At 49.8% G+C, this 18530-nt stretch overlaps 3 protein-coding genes across 3 annotated transcripts; 1 reads left to right on the top strand and 2 right to left on the bottom strand.

Annotated features, from left to right (window-relative positions):
- Positions 1-6537: 6537 nt before the first annotated feature.
- Positions 6538-7815, bottom strand: IUM83_18667 (Digestive organ expansion factor; the record flags this gene model as incomplete). The annotated part of the gene is made up of 2 exons (XM_067943677.1): positions 6538-6909; positions 7003-7815. 2 exons carry the CDS (start codon positions 7813-7815, stop codon positions 6538-6540), a joined length of 1185 nt encoding a protein of 394 aa, XP_067780091.1.
- A 79-nt stretch (positions 7816-7894) lies between these two features.
- IUM83_18666 (Digestive organ expansion factor) lies at positions 7895-8909 on the bottom strand (the record flags this gene model as incomplete). Its single annotated transcript, XM_067943676.1, has 2 exons — positions 7895-8110; positions 8220-8909. The coding sequence occupies 2 exons, from the start codon at positions 8907-8909 to the stop codon at positions 7895-7897; spliced, it is 906 nt and encodes a 301-aa protein (XP_067780092.1).
- A 407-nt stretch (positions 8910-9316) lies between these two features.
- IUM83_18665 (GTP-binding protein GEM) lies at positions 9317-9662 on the top strand (the record flags this gene model as incomplete). The annotated part of the gene is made up of 2 exons (XM_067943675.1): positions 9317-9449; positions 9523-9662. 2 exons carry the CDS (start codon positions 9317-9319, stop codon positions 9660-9662), a joined length of 273 nt encoding a protein of 90 aa, XP_067780102.1.
- Between the last annotated feature and the right edge of the window lie 8868 nt (positions 9663-18530).

The following is an 18530-nucleotide window of genomic DNA, read 5'->3' as shown; positions in this document are numbered from 1 at the left end:
TATTTTCCTTGTAGCGCCGGTGAATGGGACACGAGCGCAGTGACCAACGTGGTCGCCTTTGCGATTCTGGAAGTGGGCTCGCTCGTGTTAGTCGAGTTGTTCTTGCGGCGCAAGTTCGCATTCTCACCACTGCATCAGCTTGCGTTTGTTTTGGAGAGACAATTTCTCACAGTGCAGGCATCGCTACTTCCAATCATACTTTTACTCTGGAGTATCAACTCGAGCATCTAGGTTTGTAGCGTATCCCCTGCCTCCAAGCGCCATCAAGTTTTAACTAACATGCCACGAATTTGCAGGTGTCGACTTCACTTTTCACTTCGAATGGCTTCGACAAAGCTAACCCATGCATGAGATTCGCTATGAAAAAGAAACTACTACAGTAGTAGTGGTAGATGAACAAAACGCGAAGAACGTACCAAGGCACTGCTAGCTAGGCTAAGCGAATAGGTGCACACTATTTTCCCGGATAACTGAATGGCAGACTAACGTACGAAGAACGAGGCGCTTACTCGAAACGGAGAGTAAACAATGTATTTCTATCTCGTTAAATAATGTGGTGGGGATTCGTAGCTTAATTTTTTTTTCTTTTTTGCAGTAACACGCGCGGTGGCCATCTTACTTTTCGGCCACCCCAACCAAAACGATGATGAACGATACACACCGTATTGGCAATTCCTAAAGATCTGGTTCTTCTCGTGAAGCCAGACAGTCATCACTTGCAGTACAGATGGAAATAAGTATTGAATTCTATTTTACTTACGTAATTCATGTTATTCAACCACGACCTTCACGTAGAGTACCAACCACTATCAACGTCGTAGCCAATCGAACCGAAAAGTGAAATCGACACCTGCAGCAACATAAACACACGTTACTGAAAATTTGACCATGTTCGACGGCAAGGAGGGAGTACGAACCTAAATGCTCGAGCTGGTACTGAAGCGTAAAAGCATGAGCGAAAACAGCGACGCTTGAATCGTGAGAAATTGTGTCTCCAAAACAAACGCAAGCTGATGCAGTGGCGAGAATGCAAACTTGCGTCGTAAGAACACCTCGACTAGGACAAGAGACCCGACTTCTAGAACAGCAAACACCAGCAGGTTAGTTATGGCACTGGTGCCCCATTTGCCAGGGCCGCAAGGGTAGTACACTATGTTCAGCAATTGCTCGAGCGCCGATTTGTAGGCGAGGTACACGAACGGCACCACGCATTCAATGTACTCAACCAGCATGAGGTACTCGCAGTGGAAAAGGAGCTGTACGCCGTGCAGAACCAAGCGATCAGGCTGGCTACCCTGCCGCACACTGCCGGGGCTGGCGTTCTGTTTGTAATAAGTCCATACATCGGTGTAGGAGTGATATGGATCGGTACAACCGAAGTGCGTCGAAACACCCAGGGCATCAAGCGATGGCGTGACGCGATTGCAAAAGTCGATCTTGGGTTGATGGACGAATTACTCGGACCAAACCTGCCAGATGCTTCAAGTGCTTGCAAGTGGCTGTAGACCTGCTCGGAGGTGAGGTGTGGAGGACTTGCCCACAGTCGTATTCCGTTCAACGACTCCATGTGAAACGTTCTAGGATTGCGAATCACAGTAACAATCATCGTGACCAGGTCCCCAGGGTCAGCGGTCTTAGACAACCAAATCGACTTCGTTCCCGAGTCGGTATGGCGTCGAACTTCTAGCATGCGGAGTATGGTAGTTTCGTGAGTAGAAATCTCGCGGAACTTCACAAGTAAATGCACGATATCTACTGCGATGACCATTGCGGTCAGGTAAAAGGACCCCGAGTTCGCCATACACCGAGATGAAGAGCGATCCGAAGAACTCAACTGAAAACGCCACCAGCTCCGGCATGAAATCTTCCACTGGGCGAGTCATGCGCACTGCAAACCGCTTCGCTCCAAACTTCCAGAAGGAGAGCAATATAATCACAACGCCTTGGTATGCTTGGGGCAAAAGGTCATACAAAACTCTGCAGAATGGGTATACGCCGGTAACTATCAAGTTCATGACGATGGTATCCTGAAATTGTTTGTTCTGCTGGTGAAGGATTGAACCTTTCTCATAGAGGGCTGGGCCATAAATGAGTCGCGTCAGTATTTGCACGTAAATTCCAATCGTAATAACTCCAAATTGCCACATGAACGGAACGGGGAACCCCACAACGACCGCTTCAGCGATGTAAGTTGCCATTTGAACAGCCAACGTCGTGAAAGCCAAGCTGAGTTGCTGACATAGTGAAATGCTGTGCCCTGGGACATAGAGATCTATCTGTCGATTCCCAACTGTAAAGATTACGAGTGTCACCAGGCCTTGTCGGATCCAGAACACCCAGTTCGCCTCCCACCCTTCTGACGGAGGACTCAGCGGCAGGCACTCTAATAACACAGCCAATAGCAGTGGTGGCATGGGAGTCAGGATACAAACCAGCAAAACTCTAGCGAATGAGGTCGTTTGACAGTATTCGTGCAGAAGTTCCAGCCGCTCGATCGAGTAGGATCCCTGGTGACCAACTTCAATTTCACCCATTTTCTTCTTCACACGATTCCATAGCGATGGTCGCTGTCGAGGTTTCGGGATTGAGGCGGCGCTGGAACGCCTATGTGTCTTTCTGTCGGGCAAACTTGTCATTCTTTGCTGGTTGTTGCTGATTAATGAGTAAATGTATTGCTGTAGTACTTGACCAACGCGAACGCGCGAAGCTTAAAATACGTTCCATTGAAGTTAGAGTAGAGTACGACAATTCGCTGAGATCATTTTAGCGTCCAATCGCAACGATCTGGGATCTTGGTCACTAAGAATCGACTTGCTTGTTCGAAAAGCACTATAGCTCAACTAATGCAGTAGCACCAGACCAAATTCTTCTTACGGGAACGTAGTGGCAGTCACTCGAGCAACGGCCATTAGCAGTGTACTAATTCCGTAAGTACCTACGCAACATCATCAAAGTTCCGGAAATACTTGAAATCGTGTAGTTTGCATCCCCTTTGTACCGGTCAATTTCGTTTAAGTTGTGACCAACTCTTGCCTTGAATCGTTGTCCTGAAGCTCTCCCAGCACCTGGTGTTACAGAGCGCTGAGGAACAGGTGGAGTAAATAACGTTAAAAATATTTTACTAACCAGATTGTAGTCTGCCCAGAAATAGCGAAGCTCACTGTCAAGGCGCGAAGAAGTGTGAAATCAACACCGGCACATTGGGGAGTGCGTCAGCTCAAAATCATACCTGAATGGTGAGGAGAGAGGCAGTCTACGGGCCTTAGTGTGCGAGTTGGCTTCAAAACTGCCGTCTTCAACACGAACGCGATTTGATAGAGTGGCGAAAATGGAAGTTCCAGCAGCAACATCGTGGACAAGAGGAACCAACTTCCAGAGAAGCACATAACATTACGAGCAGGTTGGTCACTTCGGTCGTTCCCCACTTCATATCTGAAATACGTCCTCTGCGGTAATTAGTCGAACACGTTCCGGGTTACATGAATTTGATGAAGTTTAGGAATTTAGACGGCACCACGCACCAGCTGTACTCAACCTGCATCGAGTATTCGCAAATGATCACTAGCATCAAGCCGTGCAAAACTAGTAAGTGATCAAATTGTGTTCCGTTTGGAAGTGTCGGGTAGTTGAAGTTTCATTGCGATACGGGCACTCCAAGTAAGTGATCAAATTGTGTTCCGTTTGGAAGTGTCGGGTAGTTGAAGTTTCATTGCGATACGGGCACTCCATGCTTCGATAGTGACCGATGAGAAAGGGATACAATAATCTGGTAGCGCAGGCAGAGGAGTAATAACTATTAATTCAACACTTCCCATCCCTGATTCTGGAGAACATGCGATCAAGTTCGTATTGCTGTTAGCGACCGGAGGCGAGCCGGCACAGCTTCAGGCAATAACGACAATTTTGACGGTATATATGAGATGTTGTATAGTGTTGTACATGACACTATCCAATTTTGATTCGCACAGAACCATTGTTAGCCAAAGACTTGGATATCTATCCTGTAGTGGGTTCGATGATTGCATCCTTTATTTCTCAACTTCAAACAGGTGAACGCAGTTCGTATCGCAGAAACTATATTCTAACGTCGCCAGAATATTGGGTTCTGTGGGACGGAGTTGGCTAAAAACAAACCCAACGCGTTGTCATACTCTCAATTGGTAGGGTGTGTTTTAAGCCCCGTGAGTTGGAGTTGTTCAAATACTACAGCGATACATTTTCTCATTCACCAACGACACCTCGCAATGACCGCCGTGCCCAACCCAAAGGAAGCTAAACGTCCCAGCATTGCCTCAATCCCGGAATCTCGACGCCGAACCGCGCTGTGGAGTTATATCGAAAAGAAGTGGAGCCATATCCAAGTTGGACACCAGGGGTCCTACTCCATTGAACGGCTGGAACTCCTGCACGAGTATTCCCAAACCACCTCGTTCACCAGAGTTTTCCTGGTTTGTCTCCTTACTCCCGTGCCAGCAGTGCTTGCAGCTGTGTTACTAGAGTGTCTACCACTCACTTCTCCATCGGAAGGGTGGGAGGCGAACTGGATGTTCTGGATCCGGCATGTCTTGGTGACGTTCGTAATCTTCGGAGTTGGATCTTGGCAAATTGATCTCTATGTCCCGGGGCACAACGTCTCACTCTGTCAACAGCTCAGCCTGACAGTGGCTGTTTCCGTTGTGCAGCTGGGGACTTACATCGCCGAAGCAGCGATTGTGGGGTTCCCAATTCCTTTCATGTGGCAGTTTGGGGTTTTCACGATCGGTATTTACATTCCATTGCTGACGCGACTCATTTATGGCCCAGCCTTCTCTACAAAGGCTCGATCCTTCACCAACGCCACAAAGATTTTCAAGACACCGTCCTCATTAACTTGATAGTCACTGGGGTATTCCCTTCTGCAAAGGCTTGTACGATCTGCTGCCGCCGGCTTATCGAGGAGTAGTAGTTCTCGTGCTACCGATCTGGAAATTTGGAGCGAAGATATTTGCAGTGCGGATGTCTCGTCAGGTGGAAGACTTCATGCCGGAGTTAGTGGCGTTTTCAGTCGATTTTTCGGATCGCTTTTCATCTCTGTGTGCTTGTCCACTTCAGGAGCTTTTATCTGACCACTCTGGTGATTGTAATCGATATTGTGAATCTGATGCACAAGTTTCACGGACTTTCTTCAGAGGAAAGCATTGTACTCCAGACGATTCAAGCCCGACGCCATAATGAATTTTCTGTCACCAAGTCTGACCGGTTGTCTGATAAATCGGACTCTGTAGAGCTGGTGACCATGATCGTGGAAACAGTTCGTGATCCCAGTGTGACATCGCTGAAACATGTGCGGCTGTGGGCGAGTCCTCCTCATCTTATCTCCCAGCAGACATATATCAACTTGAAAGAGCTGGAAGCATCGGGCAAGTTCGGATCAAACCCCCAGCCAGCCACTGAAAGGACAACTTTTGTTGGAGAGCCACGCTGGATGTTTCGGACCACTCGAATTGTGCCTGATACCTGTACATCAATGCACGGTACTGTTCGTAAAGAGCATCAGCGGGTGACAAGAGTCTTCGTGGGGACAGTCATTCCGGTCAATTTGTTCGGCGCGGTTTACAGCTCCTCTTTCACTGCGAATATTTCATGCTGGTTGAGTACATCGAATGTATCGTGCCGTTCGTGTACGTGATATACAAATCTGTGCTCCAGCAATTGCCAAATGTGGAATATTATCCTTGCAGCGCCGGTAAATGGGACACGAGCGCCGTGACCAACCTGGTCGTATTTGCGATTCTGGAAGTGGGTTCGCTCGTGCTAATCGAGTTGTTCTTGCGGCACAAGTTTGCATTCTCACCACTGCGTCAGCTTGCGTTTGTTTTGGAGACAATTTCTCACAGTACAAGCTTCGCTATTTTCGCTCATGCTTTTACTCTGGAGTATCAACTCGTGCATCTAGGTTTGTAGCGTATCCCCTGCCTCCAAGTGTCATCAAGTTTTAACTAACATGCCACGAATTTGCAGGTGTCGACTTCACTTTTCGCTTCGATTGGCTTCGACAAAAGTAGCCCATACATGAAGAATCGGCAATAGGATCCGTGCCCTGCATCTGCCGCACTCGTGGGTGGCGTGTACGACCACCGTCCTCTGCGTGAGTGCCTCAAATAACCACATGGGTACAGTTGGGCTTGAAAACATTTTACAATAGAAACTGCGTCAAGGCTTGACTTTGGCTTGCAATCAGCTTGTTGCTATTTAATACTATGGATGCTTGCTTTAGGACAACTAGACAATAGTGTGTATTGAGAGTTTTGTATTGTAGCATGCTTTAGTTATTTATTTCTTCACCACGAAGTAGGTCAAACACTATCTATTTTCCTTGATCAGCTTCAGTTGATTTATATTGTATTTTCAGGACCTGGTCCGTATGCTTACTAGATCAGCCGAGGCTGATCCGTACCCGACCGCATTGCATCGGAGAACTTAAGCCTATGTAATAAGAACCATTACATTGATGTAGTAAACGTCCTTTGATTGCTGTATAGTTCTGTGTACATGACTCTAACAGAAGAGGAATGTGGGTTTCGCAGCCTTGGGCTGACACATCCGCTCTGCGCGCTTGTTGCCCACGATTCGCTGCATTCGCAAGAGATCCAGACGCGTGAACAGCGCGATCGAAGACTTGCCGTCCGTGCTGTCAGCGAATCCGTCGTCGTTGTGACCTGCCGTGTCACTGCTCGGCAGCATGTTCATCATCTCTGCGTAGAAGTCTCCCATCACGGGCAGTCCGTACCAGATGAGCTGGTGTACGCCGCGGATCTGGTACTGGTGGTAGAAGTGGAAACGCTCTGTGTACAGCATCACGTGGCAGTGGCCGTGGAAGAAGGACGTACGCGCACGAGACACCTGTTTGCTCGTCGTGTACTCGCAACACTGCACACTGCGGATCAAGCTTCTTGTTCATTGTGTCGTTGAATAGGTTGCGCACGCGCACGTAGTCGAAGTATGAGGGATAAAGATCAGCACGTGCTTCCGAGGATGGTCCAGCAGGGGCTCGAACACGTGCTTCTTGAAGTACGCAAAGCGCAGCTCCACCTCGTCCTTCGCGGTGAGGCGCCCAGAGTGGTCTAGGTCCACGCGCTGGAAGATCTGCTTCACCTGCGGCACCACGCGCGAGATCGACGCCGAACCATCAGCAGCGTCGTAGCGACGCACGAACTTAACAACTCCAGAAATGTTTCTGCATGTCTTGGTCACCAGCGCGTTGAGCGTAGGTTCCACACCATGAGCAAACACGACAGTCTGTCGAAAGTACGAAGCCAAGAAAGCCAAGTTCCACTCGCGCACACGAGCAAAGTCTGCGTGGGGAGCTTCCTTGGGCTGCAGATTCGTGGCACGCAGCACAGTTCGCAAGTGCTCCAGGTTCTGCATGGCCATAAGACTGGCCGAGTCGACAATGCAAACCTCAATAGTCGACAAAAAATCACTCGACAGCTTCACGTCGTCGCTGGACTCGGCTTCGTCAAGCAGAGCGACTTCATCGCCAAGCTGCTGACGGAGCCCAAGAGGCGACGCGATGATAATATCCGCGTGGTGATACTCGCTGTAAAATCGCACTGCCTTGCGGGAGAACGACAAGCCCAACTGGAAGCAATCGTCGTTGTTGCCCTCGTCAAACACGCGCTGCCACTCCTTCTTGCCATCGTCATTGGAGGCGTCGTCATCTTCGTCGTCGTCGTCGTCCTTCGCACTGCCAAACTCGCTGAAGAATCGGTCCTTGTTGTGGAACGTGTCCACCGTCGCCGGCAGAAGCTCCAGTAGCTGCTTCACGAAAGCCATAGCGGAACTGCGCAGGGGCAGCAAGACGAGCACGCTCGCACGGCAGAAACCTTGGTCGCGGTACTCCTTCTCCTCCTCGTCATCCTGGTTCTCCGCCTTGCCGGAGTCGCTTCTTGATGCGCTCGTTGTTGCGCGTAACGGTATCGCGCGCCTTCAGCACGTGGTTCAGCACGTGCATCGCACTAAGCTGACGCAGCGTCGCCGTATTCTCGTACGTCTGGCCAGCGAAGAAGACGTCCGTGTACGCCGACATCTGCTGCGACAGCGTGCGCTCCAACGAGCCCATACGCTGTGTCTGCATCCAGTCCGCGCTGCTTCCACGACGCGAGCAGCCTCGAGCGCACGTACGCCTTCTTACTCTGCGCTTGCTCCGGTGTCGTCGCAACTCCAGTCACGCCACTCACGTCCGCGCCCACTCCACTCCGGTACGTCACATCGTACGCCACGTCCTCCTCCAATTCCGGGAGCCTCACCTTCGCGAACTTGCGGGCCTGCGCGTCAAACTTGCGTGCGTCCTGCTCCGCGAACGAGCTCAGCAAGTATCGTCGGCGGTAGGGGTCCTCCTGTTCTTCCTTCTCCTCCTCATTCTCCACTAGCTCTTCATCGTCCTTCTCCATCGCAGCTACCTGCTCTTCATCTTCCTGCTCCTCGCCATCCTGTTCCGCCTCCACCGCCTCCTCCTCCTTCTCTTCTTCTCCATCATCTTCCTCCTCGATCTCCTCTCTATTCTCATCCACCAGCACCTCCTCATACTCCTCCTCCTCCTCCTCCTCCTCTTCACCTTCCTCTTCAACCTCCGCCGGCTTAAACGTGTTCACGAACTCGTCAAACAGCGAGTTCTTCTTCTTGCCGCCCAGTGCGTCGTCCCCGTCACTGTCACTATCGCTGTCACTGGTCATGGCAGCCTCCTGCTCCTCTGCTCGCTCCTCTGCTGCCTCCTCGTCGCTTTCGTCCTTGTAAATGGCATTGGCTGTCCGCTCCCACGTGTCGTGGTATTGCTCGCGCTGCCAGCGCTTCTTGTCGTCCACGGAGGCGACGAACTGGCGCTCCTTGGAGCGCTGCGCGATCTTCTGCGCCTTCCACTGGCCCATCATGGAGCCCTGGAGCCCTTGGGGCGCGGCGTGGGCTCGTGTCCAGCGCCGCGCTTGGCCTTGGGCTCGGCGTCGTCCCAGACGTTGGCCTTGCGCTTGCGGCCGCTCTTCTTCTTGCCTCCTCCGCCCTTGCGCGCGCCCATGCTGGTCAATGGCGGTCGCGTCAACTGCCGACATAGCGGAGCTCAACGGCTGAATGGCTGGCCGGAAGCTTTCGGCGCGGATTGGCTGAAATTGATTTTCCGCCAATGGGAAGAGGTTGTGTACGACACACAAGCGACTTATTTTGGGGAGATGAGCGCGTTCGCGCCCCTTCGTGGGAGATGGCTACATTTGTGACACATATTGGGAGCTGGAGGCCGTTGGGGCGATGGGGACCATGGACGCCGCAGAGGCGAGGAGATTGCGCGCTGTATGAGCGACGAGGAGGACCAGCAGAGGCAGGCGGCGAGGTTCCTGGCCCCGAGGGCGAAGACGCCGAGACGTGGGCGCTGCAGTCCGTCGCGGGGTGCTTCAGCGCGTTCAAGAGGCTCCGGGCGACGAGTACGTTGAGAGAGAGGTAGAAAGGAGTGGTGACGGTTTGGTGACACTGACGCAACGTTCTTTGTGTTGGTAGAGTGGGTCGTGGAGGCGCTGGTGCGGCAGTTGGAGCGGCTGCCGAGAAAGGCGCGAGCACACCAGCTTGTGCGCTTGCTGCTCGAGACTCGAGAGGAGTCGATCCCGAAAGAAGCGGTACTGGGGATTTGGGGAAACTAGTTGCGGGGATAAATCCAAGGGCGGACCGACAGGAGCGCAGAAATCGAGGGCCAAAAGCGCCGCTAGTATACCTATCATTCGAAGCCGGCTGCTCGAGGTGCAGCGTTGATACATTCGCTTTGCTTCTATCTTGACGTCGAGTGAAGCACTCTGACGATAGTGCGTACGTGTATATTGTAGTCCAAGCGGGAAGCAAGCTGAGTGTGATCTCGCTACTCCAGAACCGGAATATCCTGCTTCAGGTGAGGCTATACGATCTGCTGGGTTGAGTTGAGACCCACTTTTTGACAATATTTGCCAAATGATTCAAGCAGCACGAAGAATCAAAGGCATGGATCGCGCAGACGAAGGACCGCGCGCAGGAAATACTCGAGATGCGTTTAGCCAGCATGCAGCGGCAAGAAGAGAAGTCGATGCACGCAGTCGAGCTGGAACGGCAGTCCTCGGTTTGGCAATAAAAAGAAGCAGCACAGCCTAAAAAGGAGTCGGTCAAGAAAAAGCATGCAGCGATCCAGGTTATCTCGAAGAAGTATCAAGATGTCGAACAGGTGAAGACAGAGAGCAAGCGGTTGAAGGCAGAGCGCGAGCGACTGCAATTGTTGCAGGTTGAGCGCTCGGGCTAAGCGGCAGGCAATTCGAAGGCAAGAAGATGCTCTAAAGAAGAAGCTGCTGGATCGGCAGCAAGTGGACGAGGAGGGCAGCATTACGGTTGATGAAGAAAGCTATTGCGGAGGAGCGACAGATCCGAGCACCGTAAGAAAGTGCAAGAAATGAGGAGGCAGAGCGCGCCTTGATCCAGCGGTTGCAAGGTACTCAACTTATTCAGCGAGAAGTTTATTCACAGTTTTAGAGCAGGCTTTGCTACGAACAGATCCCCAAGCGAGCACATTCCGTCGTCTGTTGTGAAAAGGTAGATAATTCCGTCGATAAGCTAGCACAGTCGTGACACTATTGCTCGATAAACTTCAGCTTTATAGTTTTGAAATGCCACAGGATTGCATAATTGGCACGTCTACATGTAAGTCTGTTGAAGAACTGATTTGTCTGTCGGACTAAGACAGCCCAGGTCGCATTAAATGAAGGAGGTTAGTTAGGAAGGAACAATGCATGGCGTTCAGCTATTTTTTTATTTTGTCAGAATAGGACATGCGTCCTATCCGCAGTATTATTTCATCTTCGGCTCAGGACATGACGGTCGGCGTGGATCGCTTTCGGGTATTCTGGCTCGGTATGTTCCACCATTATCGCGTGTTCACGAATCATTGTAGCAAAACTTCGCTTTGCGTTACACCCCCGGTTCGATTTCCGACAAGGTCTCGCGCGTTATGCGTTCTCCATAGCGAAGCGAATGAACGCGTCGTCAGCAATTAGCGTGCCGGCGGTGATCGTAGGGACCACAACGTGCAGGTAGTTGTTGCGGGCTGAACGGCTGGCCTCGGGTTAGAGCAGGATACGTCTTCGAGTACATTTGGACTTGGTGGTTGCAGGTACCAGCTGCAAATCAGGGATAAAGGACAATCCCTCAATGCTCAAGAATATGGGGATTCCCGACAAGGAAGGCTAAACCAACGTCATTGAAGTTGTTTTATAAACGATTCTGTAGGTACGAGCCTGCATAATATATTGTATTAATTCTCGAAGTAACGATTCCTCGTGAACGAACTCCATCGGTGCAATTTGAATACGTTTTTTCTGTCGAGCACGAAAATGAGAAGCGGGCTGAATCCTCTACTACACAAAAGTAGCGGATTTCGACGGTAGGACTGCGTTAGCAATGGCACGTGCAACTTCCGTGTCGACTTTGCAGCGAGAAGACTAGAAATCCAAAACGCCCAAACTCTATTGATTTCGCATTCAGGAAATATTGCAATTTCGGCAATTTGTTTTGAGGACATCCTAACGGGGCGTATGTTGATACCAACTAATTACCTGAAAGAGCTTTTCTCAGCGCAAGGCTCGATAAATGCTATTCTTGCTGCGTTCGGATGATATCGTAAAAGAAGCACATACTTGTCGTCTTGCGCTTCTAGCTAACTTGTGATCCTTCGACCGGATGGTGGTTGGTAGTCTCAATAACCAACCTGATGACCATGACGTTTGCACTGCAGGCTTTGAATGTTTTACTCCAAGTAGCTCGCGATGGTGACGAAGTAACTTCCAATAACGATCATAAAGTCTTCCCACCTCACGGGTAACCTGAACGTTTCCAGCCAGGCCATAGGGACGACAAAACACAGCTCAACCAGAAGCAAATTGGTTCAGATCGACAGCGACGAGTCTGTTCAAGTGGTCGATGAAGTATTTCATCGAAGATATGGCACTCGGCACGCGTCAATTTGAACAAATTGACCAGTTGTACTGTTTCGTCGATAAAAGCAGCGTCGTATCCGCCTTGGTTCCACGACTGGAGCCATCACTTCGACCATCCAATCAAATACCAATTGAATACCTTTATCTGATCAACAAGACGATGTTTGATCTCTCCCAGTTATGACGTTGTAATGTCGATTCCACATGCATGATCCACGTCGGGCCATTATGGTTAAGCTGCGCAAAAACCCAAGCATCCAGGATAAAACTATCCGTGGATAGATTCACGTTGCAAGCCCTCGCGAAATCTGGGCTAGACGCGACCCATGACCGTTGCAGAATGACGCACGACGTTCTCGCTCACCAATCAAACGTAAGGTCGTACCAATGGGGGCTGTCGTGCCGTGCAAGTAAAACGGCTGACAGCACCAGATGACGAATCGACAACAAAGCCCTAGCTGTAAGTTTCAATGTTTGCGCTTCCACGAGTGCTTTGTCGAGTAATTTAAATCGCTGTCGCTGTCGTAACTTCAAACATGAGTCTAGCGCTCCACCGGCCACAAAGTACTTCTCTTTGCAACAACTTGGTTCTTCCCTTGCTTCCGTATTTTATCAGATTGTGTTGATATGGTGGAAACATGGTATTGGGCTACGTTGCGGTCAGTCGTTCAGGACCTCTTGTAATCAGCAAGCATCATGACGTCAGCTTAGAAAGCATCTGTGTATGTACTTGATGAAGCGGATCGACCCATCACCCAAGTGGCGCATGAAATTCGCCGCTTGTACCTCCTCCAGATTGTGTAATTCTCCATTGACATCTCCACATCTTCCATGTCAGAGAGTCCCGGAGCTCCTCATCCACGTTCGTCGGAATCGGAAGGTAAAAGATCTGACGATAATCTTTTCCGAATGAAACCATCGACAAACACACACTAGTCGATGCTTGATTTATCTTATTGATGCCAACATAGCCACTTAAGATGAGCTGCCTCCTGCAGCTGCAGATGAATTGACGTACCCGTCCAGGAATGCAATCGTTTTCCTTGTCTGTGACGTCGCATCCAAGATTTTGTTTTGGTGGTATATTGTAGTCACTTTAGATCAACTAACGACTTCTAATCACCACTACTGCTGCCATGTCGCATCCAAGATTGCTGCCAGGTCGCGCTATATCGCTCCTCCTTCAACGCAACCGCTTCTTGTCACCCTGGAAGTCAAAACGCAATTGAAATGCTTGTCATCTTGCGAGCGATGAATCCAAATCACGTACCAGTGCACCGATTAAGCGACCAAGCGAAGGCGAGCGCTGCGCACGACTTTCCCTGTTCCATGTAGGCCGACAACCCAAAGACGCGCATACTTTGATTGAGCAATCTGTTCATCTCATTCCATCGCTTCACCAGAGTTGGTCGAGAGAGATCAGCGCCTGATCAGGACGACCAGTTCCGGTACCACCGACGTAAGACGGCGGCAATTCAATCAGTCGATCTCATCTTTAACGAGGAGTCGAGGGCACGGTTTAGGTGCGATACTCCAGTCGACTCGCCATATATCGATGGTAATATCCACTGACGCTGCTTCGGCACAACCAATAATGAGCGTCTTTATCATCGATCTCAACCAACGAAGCCCGCGAATCCAATGTCACACCGTTCGCGAAGACTCGGAAGTCGGCCGCAAGCAATGTTTGAGAGAGCGTTCGACACTCTGTCTTCACTGCCTTCGGTTAGTATCAACATCTTCAGTATCCACGGATAAGCATAGAGATCACCGACGACAACGCCCAGCCATCATCGCCTAACAGTTCAAACCACTTCCGCTTCATCGCTTCTCTCCAACGCAACAAATTCGGAGAATGACGAGGAGGAGGGAAGAAATAACCTCAGATGCCCAGAACCGCGTTCTGAACTAAAACGATGTAGTGCGCAATTATGAGCTGCTGCGGTGCTACGTTTCTATAGTTAATTAATACAACTATTTGGCGAATTGTGGATGCCTTCGGGTTCCAAATTTTCGAAACCAAATTTTGATAACCAGCGTTGTGGTTAAGTTAGGTTATCCAGCCCATTTCGCCGTTAATTCATTGGCATGCGTTCGAACTGAGAGCATTGTCGCTTCTCCTTGTTACCTAAAGTTTAAACACACCATGGATGTAATTAACTCGGAACAAATTCAGCAATCCCCAAATTAGTGAAGTCTCACTATTGTCGAAACGTTATTGTCGAAAGTAACTTTACTTTTGCACAATTTTAGGTAAAAGTGAACTTTAAAACGCTTATACGTTAGGCATCGTTTAAACTACTCAAATTTTCTTTATTCTTGGCTGCGATGGGCCTGGACCATCAAGGAGCACAAGAATGATATTGAAGACCGCCGGAATCGCAACGTTGTCGAAAATTGACCGAGACGAAAGGGGTTCAGTATATTGTGCAGTTAACCGAGGGCTATATTTGATTATGGATTGAAGCTAATTACCATAGATCTCGTCGCGGTTTATGTAGGCAACCGTTGAATCCAGCCAACGACTGCGAGGAAAGCCAACCAACCAGCCGAGACTTTAAAATTTCACTCAATTCCAAGGTTTCTTCGCAACCTCACCTACAGCTTTCGATGCTCTTCACGTCATTTGAGTCAGTTTGCTCCTTGGCGACGTAACTGACAGCCTTCTGGAGGCTCTTCCCTCAGCTCGCCGTGGAACTGGTATCAGCAATCTCACTCGCTACCTTCTGCAGGCTCTGGTCTCTGTATCGGACAGCTTTGTTTCGCCATCTGACCACGGTTAAGTGTCGATGACTTGATTCCGAAATAATCGCCTTCAGCCGATTGGGAAAGAAGACGCCCTGCTCTTCCCTTCTTCTCACCGTCACCTTCTTACATTTTGTTAGCCCTGAGATAGCGAACCATCTTTTCCCCCATGGGCGCCCTTGTCGATATTTCAGAACGGTGGATCCAGACGCTTTCCTTCTCAGCGCCGACAAGGCAGGTGGTGCTGGAGACGATTGTACACTGATACCAGTAGCAGGAAGAAGCTGACGCGCATCCTTGAGGCACTTCTTGTGTCTTGAGGAAGTTGTTGATTGGTCAAGCCAGTTGATTCGAAATGAGGTAGCCCTCCTGACCCGGTCAGAATCAACGTATATTGCTGTGTCCCATAGCCTATGCATTGATAATGTAATTCTTTTTCTAAATCCATCCAGTTCAAAACATTGTCCTTTTCATCGTGAGAAAAGCAAACTTGTGACCTACGCTGTCGGTCGTCTGAATACAGTTCGACCAGTCCTTAAGGTACAAGCCCCACGGCAAATCGCAAAGTCTCTGATCTTCTCTACAGCTGTTGTCCCTCTCACTGGTTGGCTGTCCTTCCTACAGCTGCTGTAAGTCGTGGCTACGAAGCCGGGGACATTCCGATCCATTTGATAACAATTACTACTAGTATTTGCGTGTTCTGTCTATGAATGACCACGTCACGTGAGTTAGCGTGGTGTCGTATGACTGATCACGTACATGTACACGTTGTGTAATTCGCCAACATGTTTGTAAATTTCACTAGACACTAACCTGCCGCGAAATGCTGTTTGTAAATGCGGCTTGGTTGTTTTGCCCGTAAAACTGTATTACGCAATCTAAACCTCAGGGTTACCATTACCCCGCCGATGATGTCGGAGCCATATATATTCTATACCCAAATCGTTGCACTTTCTTTTGAAGCTGAGTCGCATTTTGATCGAGAAATATTGGCAATGTATGAATCGTGAGAGATTGACCGCGGTCGCGCTCAGGGTGCACTCTAAAGCCACATTTATCGAGTTTCTTATCTTCTCTACTCATGACTACGGTTGTAATTATATATTTTTCCCGTTTTAATGGAATGTAATACAGGTGTCCCCGCTGAATCTGCAAATGACCAAAACTGCGATAAGCAACATTCGCAATAGGTTGCGCATAGACGTTAATGTACTGCTTTTATAGACGCTAATGTACTGCATTTTTAATGTTACGTGGATCGACATAAGCCGAGTTGCGCTAGATACGACGCCAGAATGCATTCAGCAGTTCCTGATAGTGGCCGGAGTTACAGCATTCCAAGCCTGTGACGCCCAACTTAAGGCTGTGTAGATTGAGATCTCTCCCAGCCCTACTATATACCGATCAATGCTATCCTCGACCTTTAATGCGCGCGTGAAGTGACTCTTGATGCACGCAATGATGCCCTGATCTAAGATACAATACCGTTCATTGTGGGCCTTTCATTTTCTAAGTACCGATCTAGCAACTCGATGTTCTCCCGCAGAGACGTTTCATTTTCTCCCGCAATGATCTTACTAATTCAGTACGTCTCACCTGACAGCTGTGGCAAATCTTGCGCACTGAGCAGACTCCCCGCACACCTAAAATTGCGGTAGATAGCCGATGGCAGTTGCAGATTCAGCGGACACCTGTATAATATCCATTTACAGAGCTGCAGCCATAGTTTACCTGACACTCCCAGATTGAACGCACCATAGCTTACTCTACGTTGTTGGTCTTTGCCCACCAAACAAAAAACATCCACAGCCTCAACGATAAAACTGTCGCTTCGAATGTGAGCGTCAAAAATTACCGTCTTCTGTTGGAGTGATGGACCTCACAGATGAATTAGAACTGAGGAGGGCAGTATGTCATTGACATGTACGAATGTAGGAGCTTGAGCGTAGAGAAGACGGTAGAAAAGAAGATTTGTGTCGGAAGCGTCTGTGACAAGCCTAACTTCAACGCAGCCTCCAGCGATTATAACGACGAGAGCAGTCCTCGCTATCATCTTGCCATCACATTTCCGCCAACCTCATCAACCAAGAAGCGGGTATTACACGCTCAACGCCAGAGCTAATACCGACGCGAGAATTTGCAGCGTACCTTAGGATCAATACTCCAGCACCAGGCACTTTGCATCGACACTCGTCAAGGCCTGCGGCTGAGTGTGTAGCAAAGTGGCTTCATAGTCAACGCAGGTGTGAGCTAGTGCGCGTGCAGTAGCTCTTGGCCGTTGGGACCTTGTTGATTACGGACGCAGCTCACCCAGCGTCGACCCAGCTTCCTTTCAAGACTGGACAAACAAGCTTTGCAAGGCTTCAAACACGATTTCATCTTCCGATCTCATTGTATCCATGGCTACCAACCGTGCTTGGTCTTTGCAGGCAGATTCTGGTTGTAATGGGACGCGAAGTGATCATCGTTTCTCGTGGTCTTGATTTTACGTATAGTCCCACTCACTTCCAAATACATAGCTAGATACTGGTCGCTTCCAGTCCGTCCAATTCCGTCACCATCGTCGTCATCGTCGTCCCCTTAATCGGTCATCCGGCTCACTTTGTGACTGAGACGAAGATGAATCATCTGAACTCTTGAAGATACAGAAGCCTCGCCACGTCGACGCGACGAGGGTTTGCATTTGCCATTTGTGGTTGCGATGCTTTCTGATGTACACGGCAACCCTGGTGCAAGCACTCTTCTGCAGACTGCCCAGGTCCTTCTCATGAATGCTTCAAGATGACACTGGTGGTGTCTTGAAGCAGACTCCTCGCCCAGTAGCAAGCCGTTTAGTTGGTCTGCTATTGACTCGCGAAACTCAGGCGTCAGGAGTCATGCACGACTCGTCGCAGGTATGCTTTCGCGTTGATCGTACAGAAGAAGGCTCATAGCGAGCGCAACGTCGTCGGTGCCATCACGCTTTTGTGCGCTCCGTTACCGACACGCTGCCGTTTGCGCGCGTCCCGTTTTCTGCAAGCTCGACGAAGGCCCAAACACTTGTCGTGCGAACTCAATTGCTGACCTGGATTCCATCCGTTTGAGCCGTTGCTGCGCCATTGGGTGCCAACGAGGGATCAGCTTTCGCGTCGGTATCGTGGATCAAAATATCACGACGTAAAAGGATCTCGGCAGTACAGCATGAGCTTTCGAAAGCGCCAGAGCTGGCAACCCCGCCCCATTCTTCATGAGTTCTGTTGCAAGTTGCTCGAGCACGACAAGCACTTGTGCTGTCCTAAAGCACTGAATGTGCTCCCGCACTTCGTGACGTAAGCTTAGAGACTCGCGCGCATCTGCTGTTTCTGGGGGGGGGATACAAGCTGGTTGCGCCTCTTCAAATTTATGTCGTCGATTTTAGTTTCATCCTCCATGTCTTCAACACTGCTGACACCCACGTCACAGTACTGGCTTCAGCTTCATCATCATGGTCCATATCCATAGCATCTGACGACAGTCGTGGTCGCTTTGTCGTCGTGAGAGCTGATTCGAAAGCCTTGTACGCACTCGTAACTATAATGCAAGAAGAAATCTTGCACCAACTCGTTCATCGCAATTTCGTCCGCAGTCAGACTGTTCAATCTCCTGGAAGGGACATTCTCGCTGCGTCTCGCGCTCTGCAAGCAGTGCCTGCTGACGTCCTTCTGTATCTGCTGTCCGAACTCCGCCAAATTAAACTGGAACTCATCAGGTTCAAATACTGTATGCACGCATTCGCCAGCCCCGAAGGCTCACAGATGCGAACAGTGCCTCCTCTTCTTCGTGGCGCCTGTCGAT

The sequence above is a fragment of the Phytophthora cinnamomi genome, assembly GCF_018691715.1.
Source record: "Phytophthora cinnamomi strain GKB4 chromosome Unknown Contig129, whole genome shotgun sequence".
NCBI classification, from domain to species: Eukaryota; Oomycota; class Peronosporomycetes; order Peronosporales; family Peronosporaceae; genus Phytophthora; species Phytophthora cinnamomi.
The sequence above is the reverse complement of the archived record's forward strand: the minus strand, read 5'-3'. Positions and strand labels throughout refer to the sequence as shown.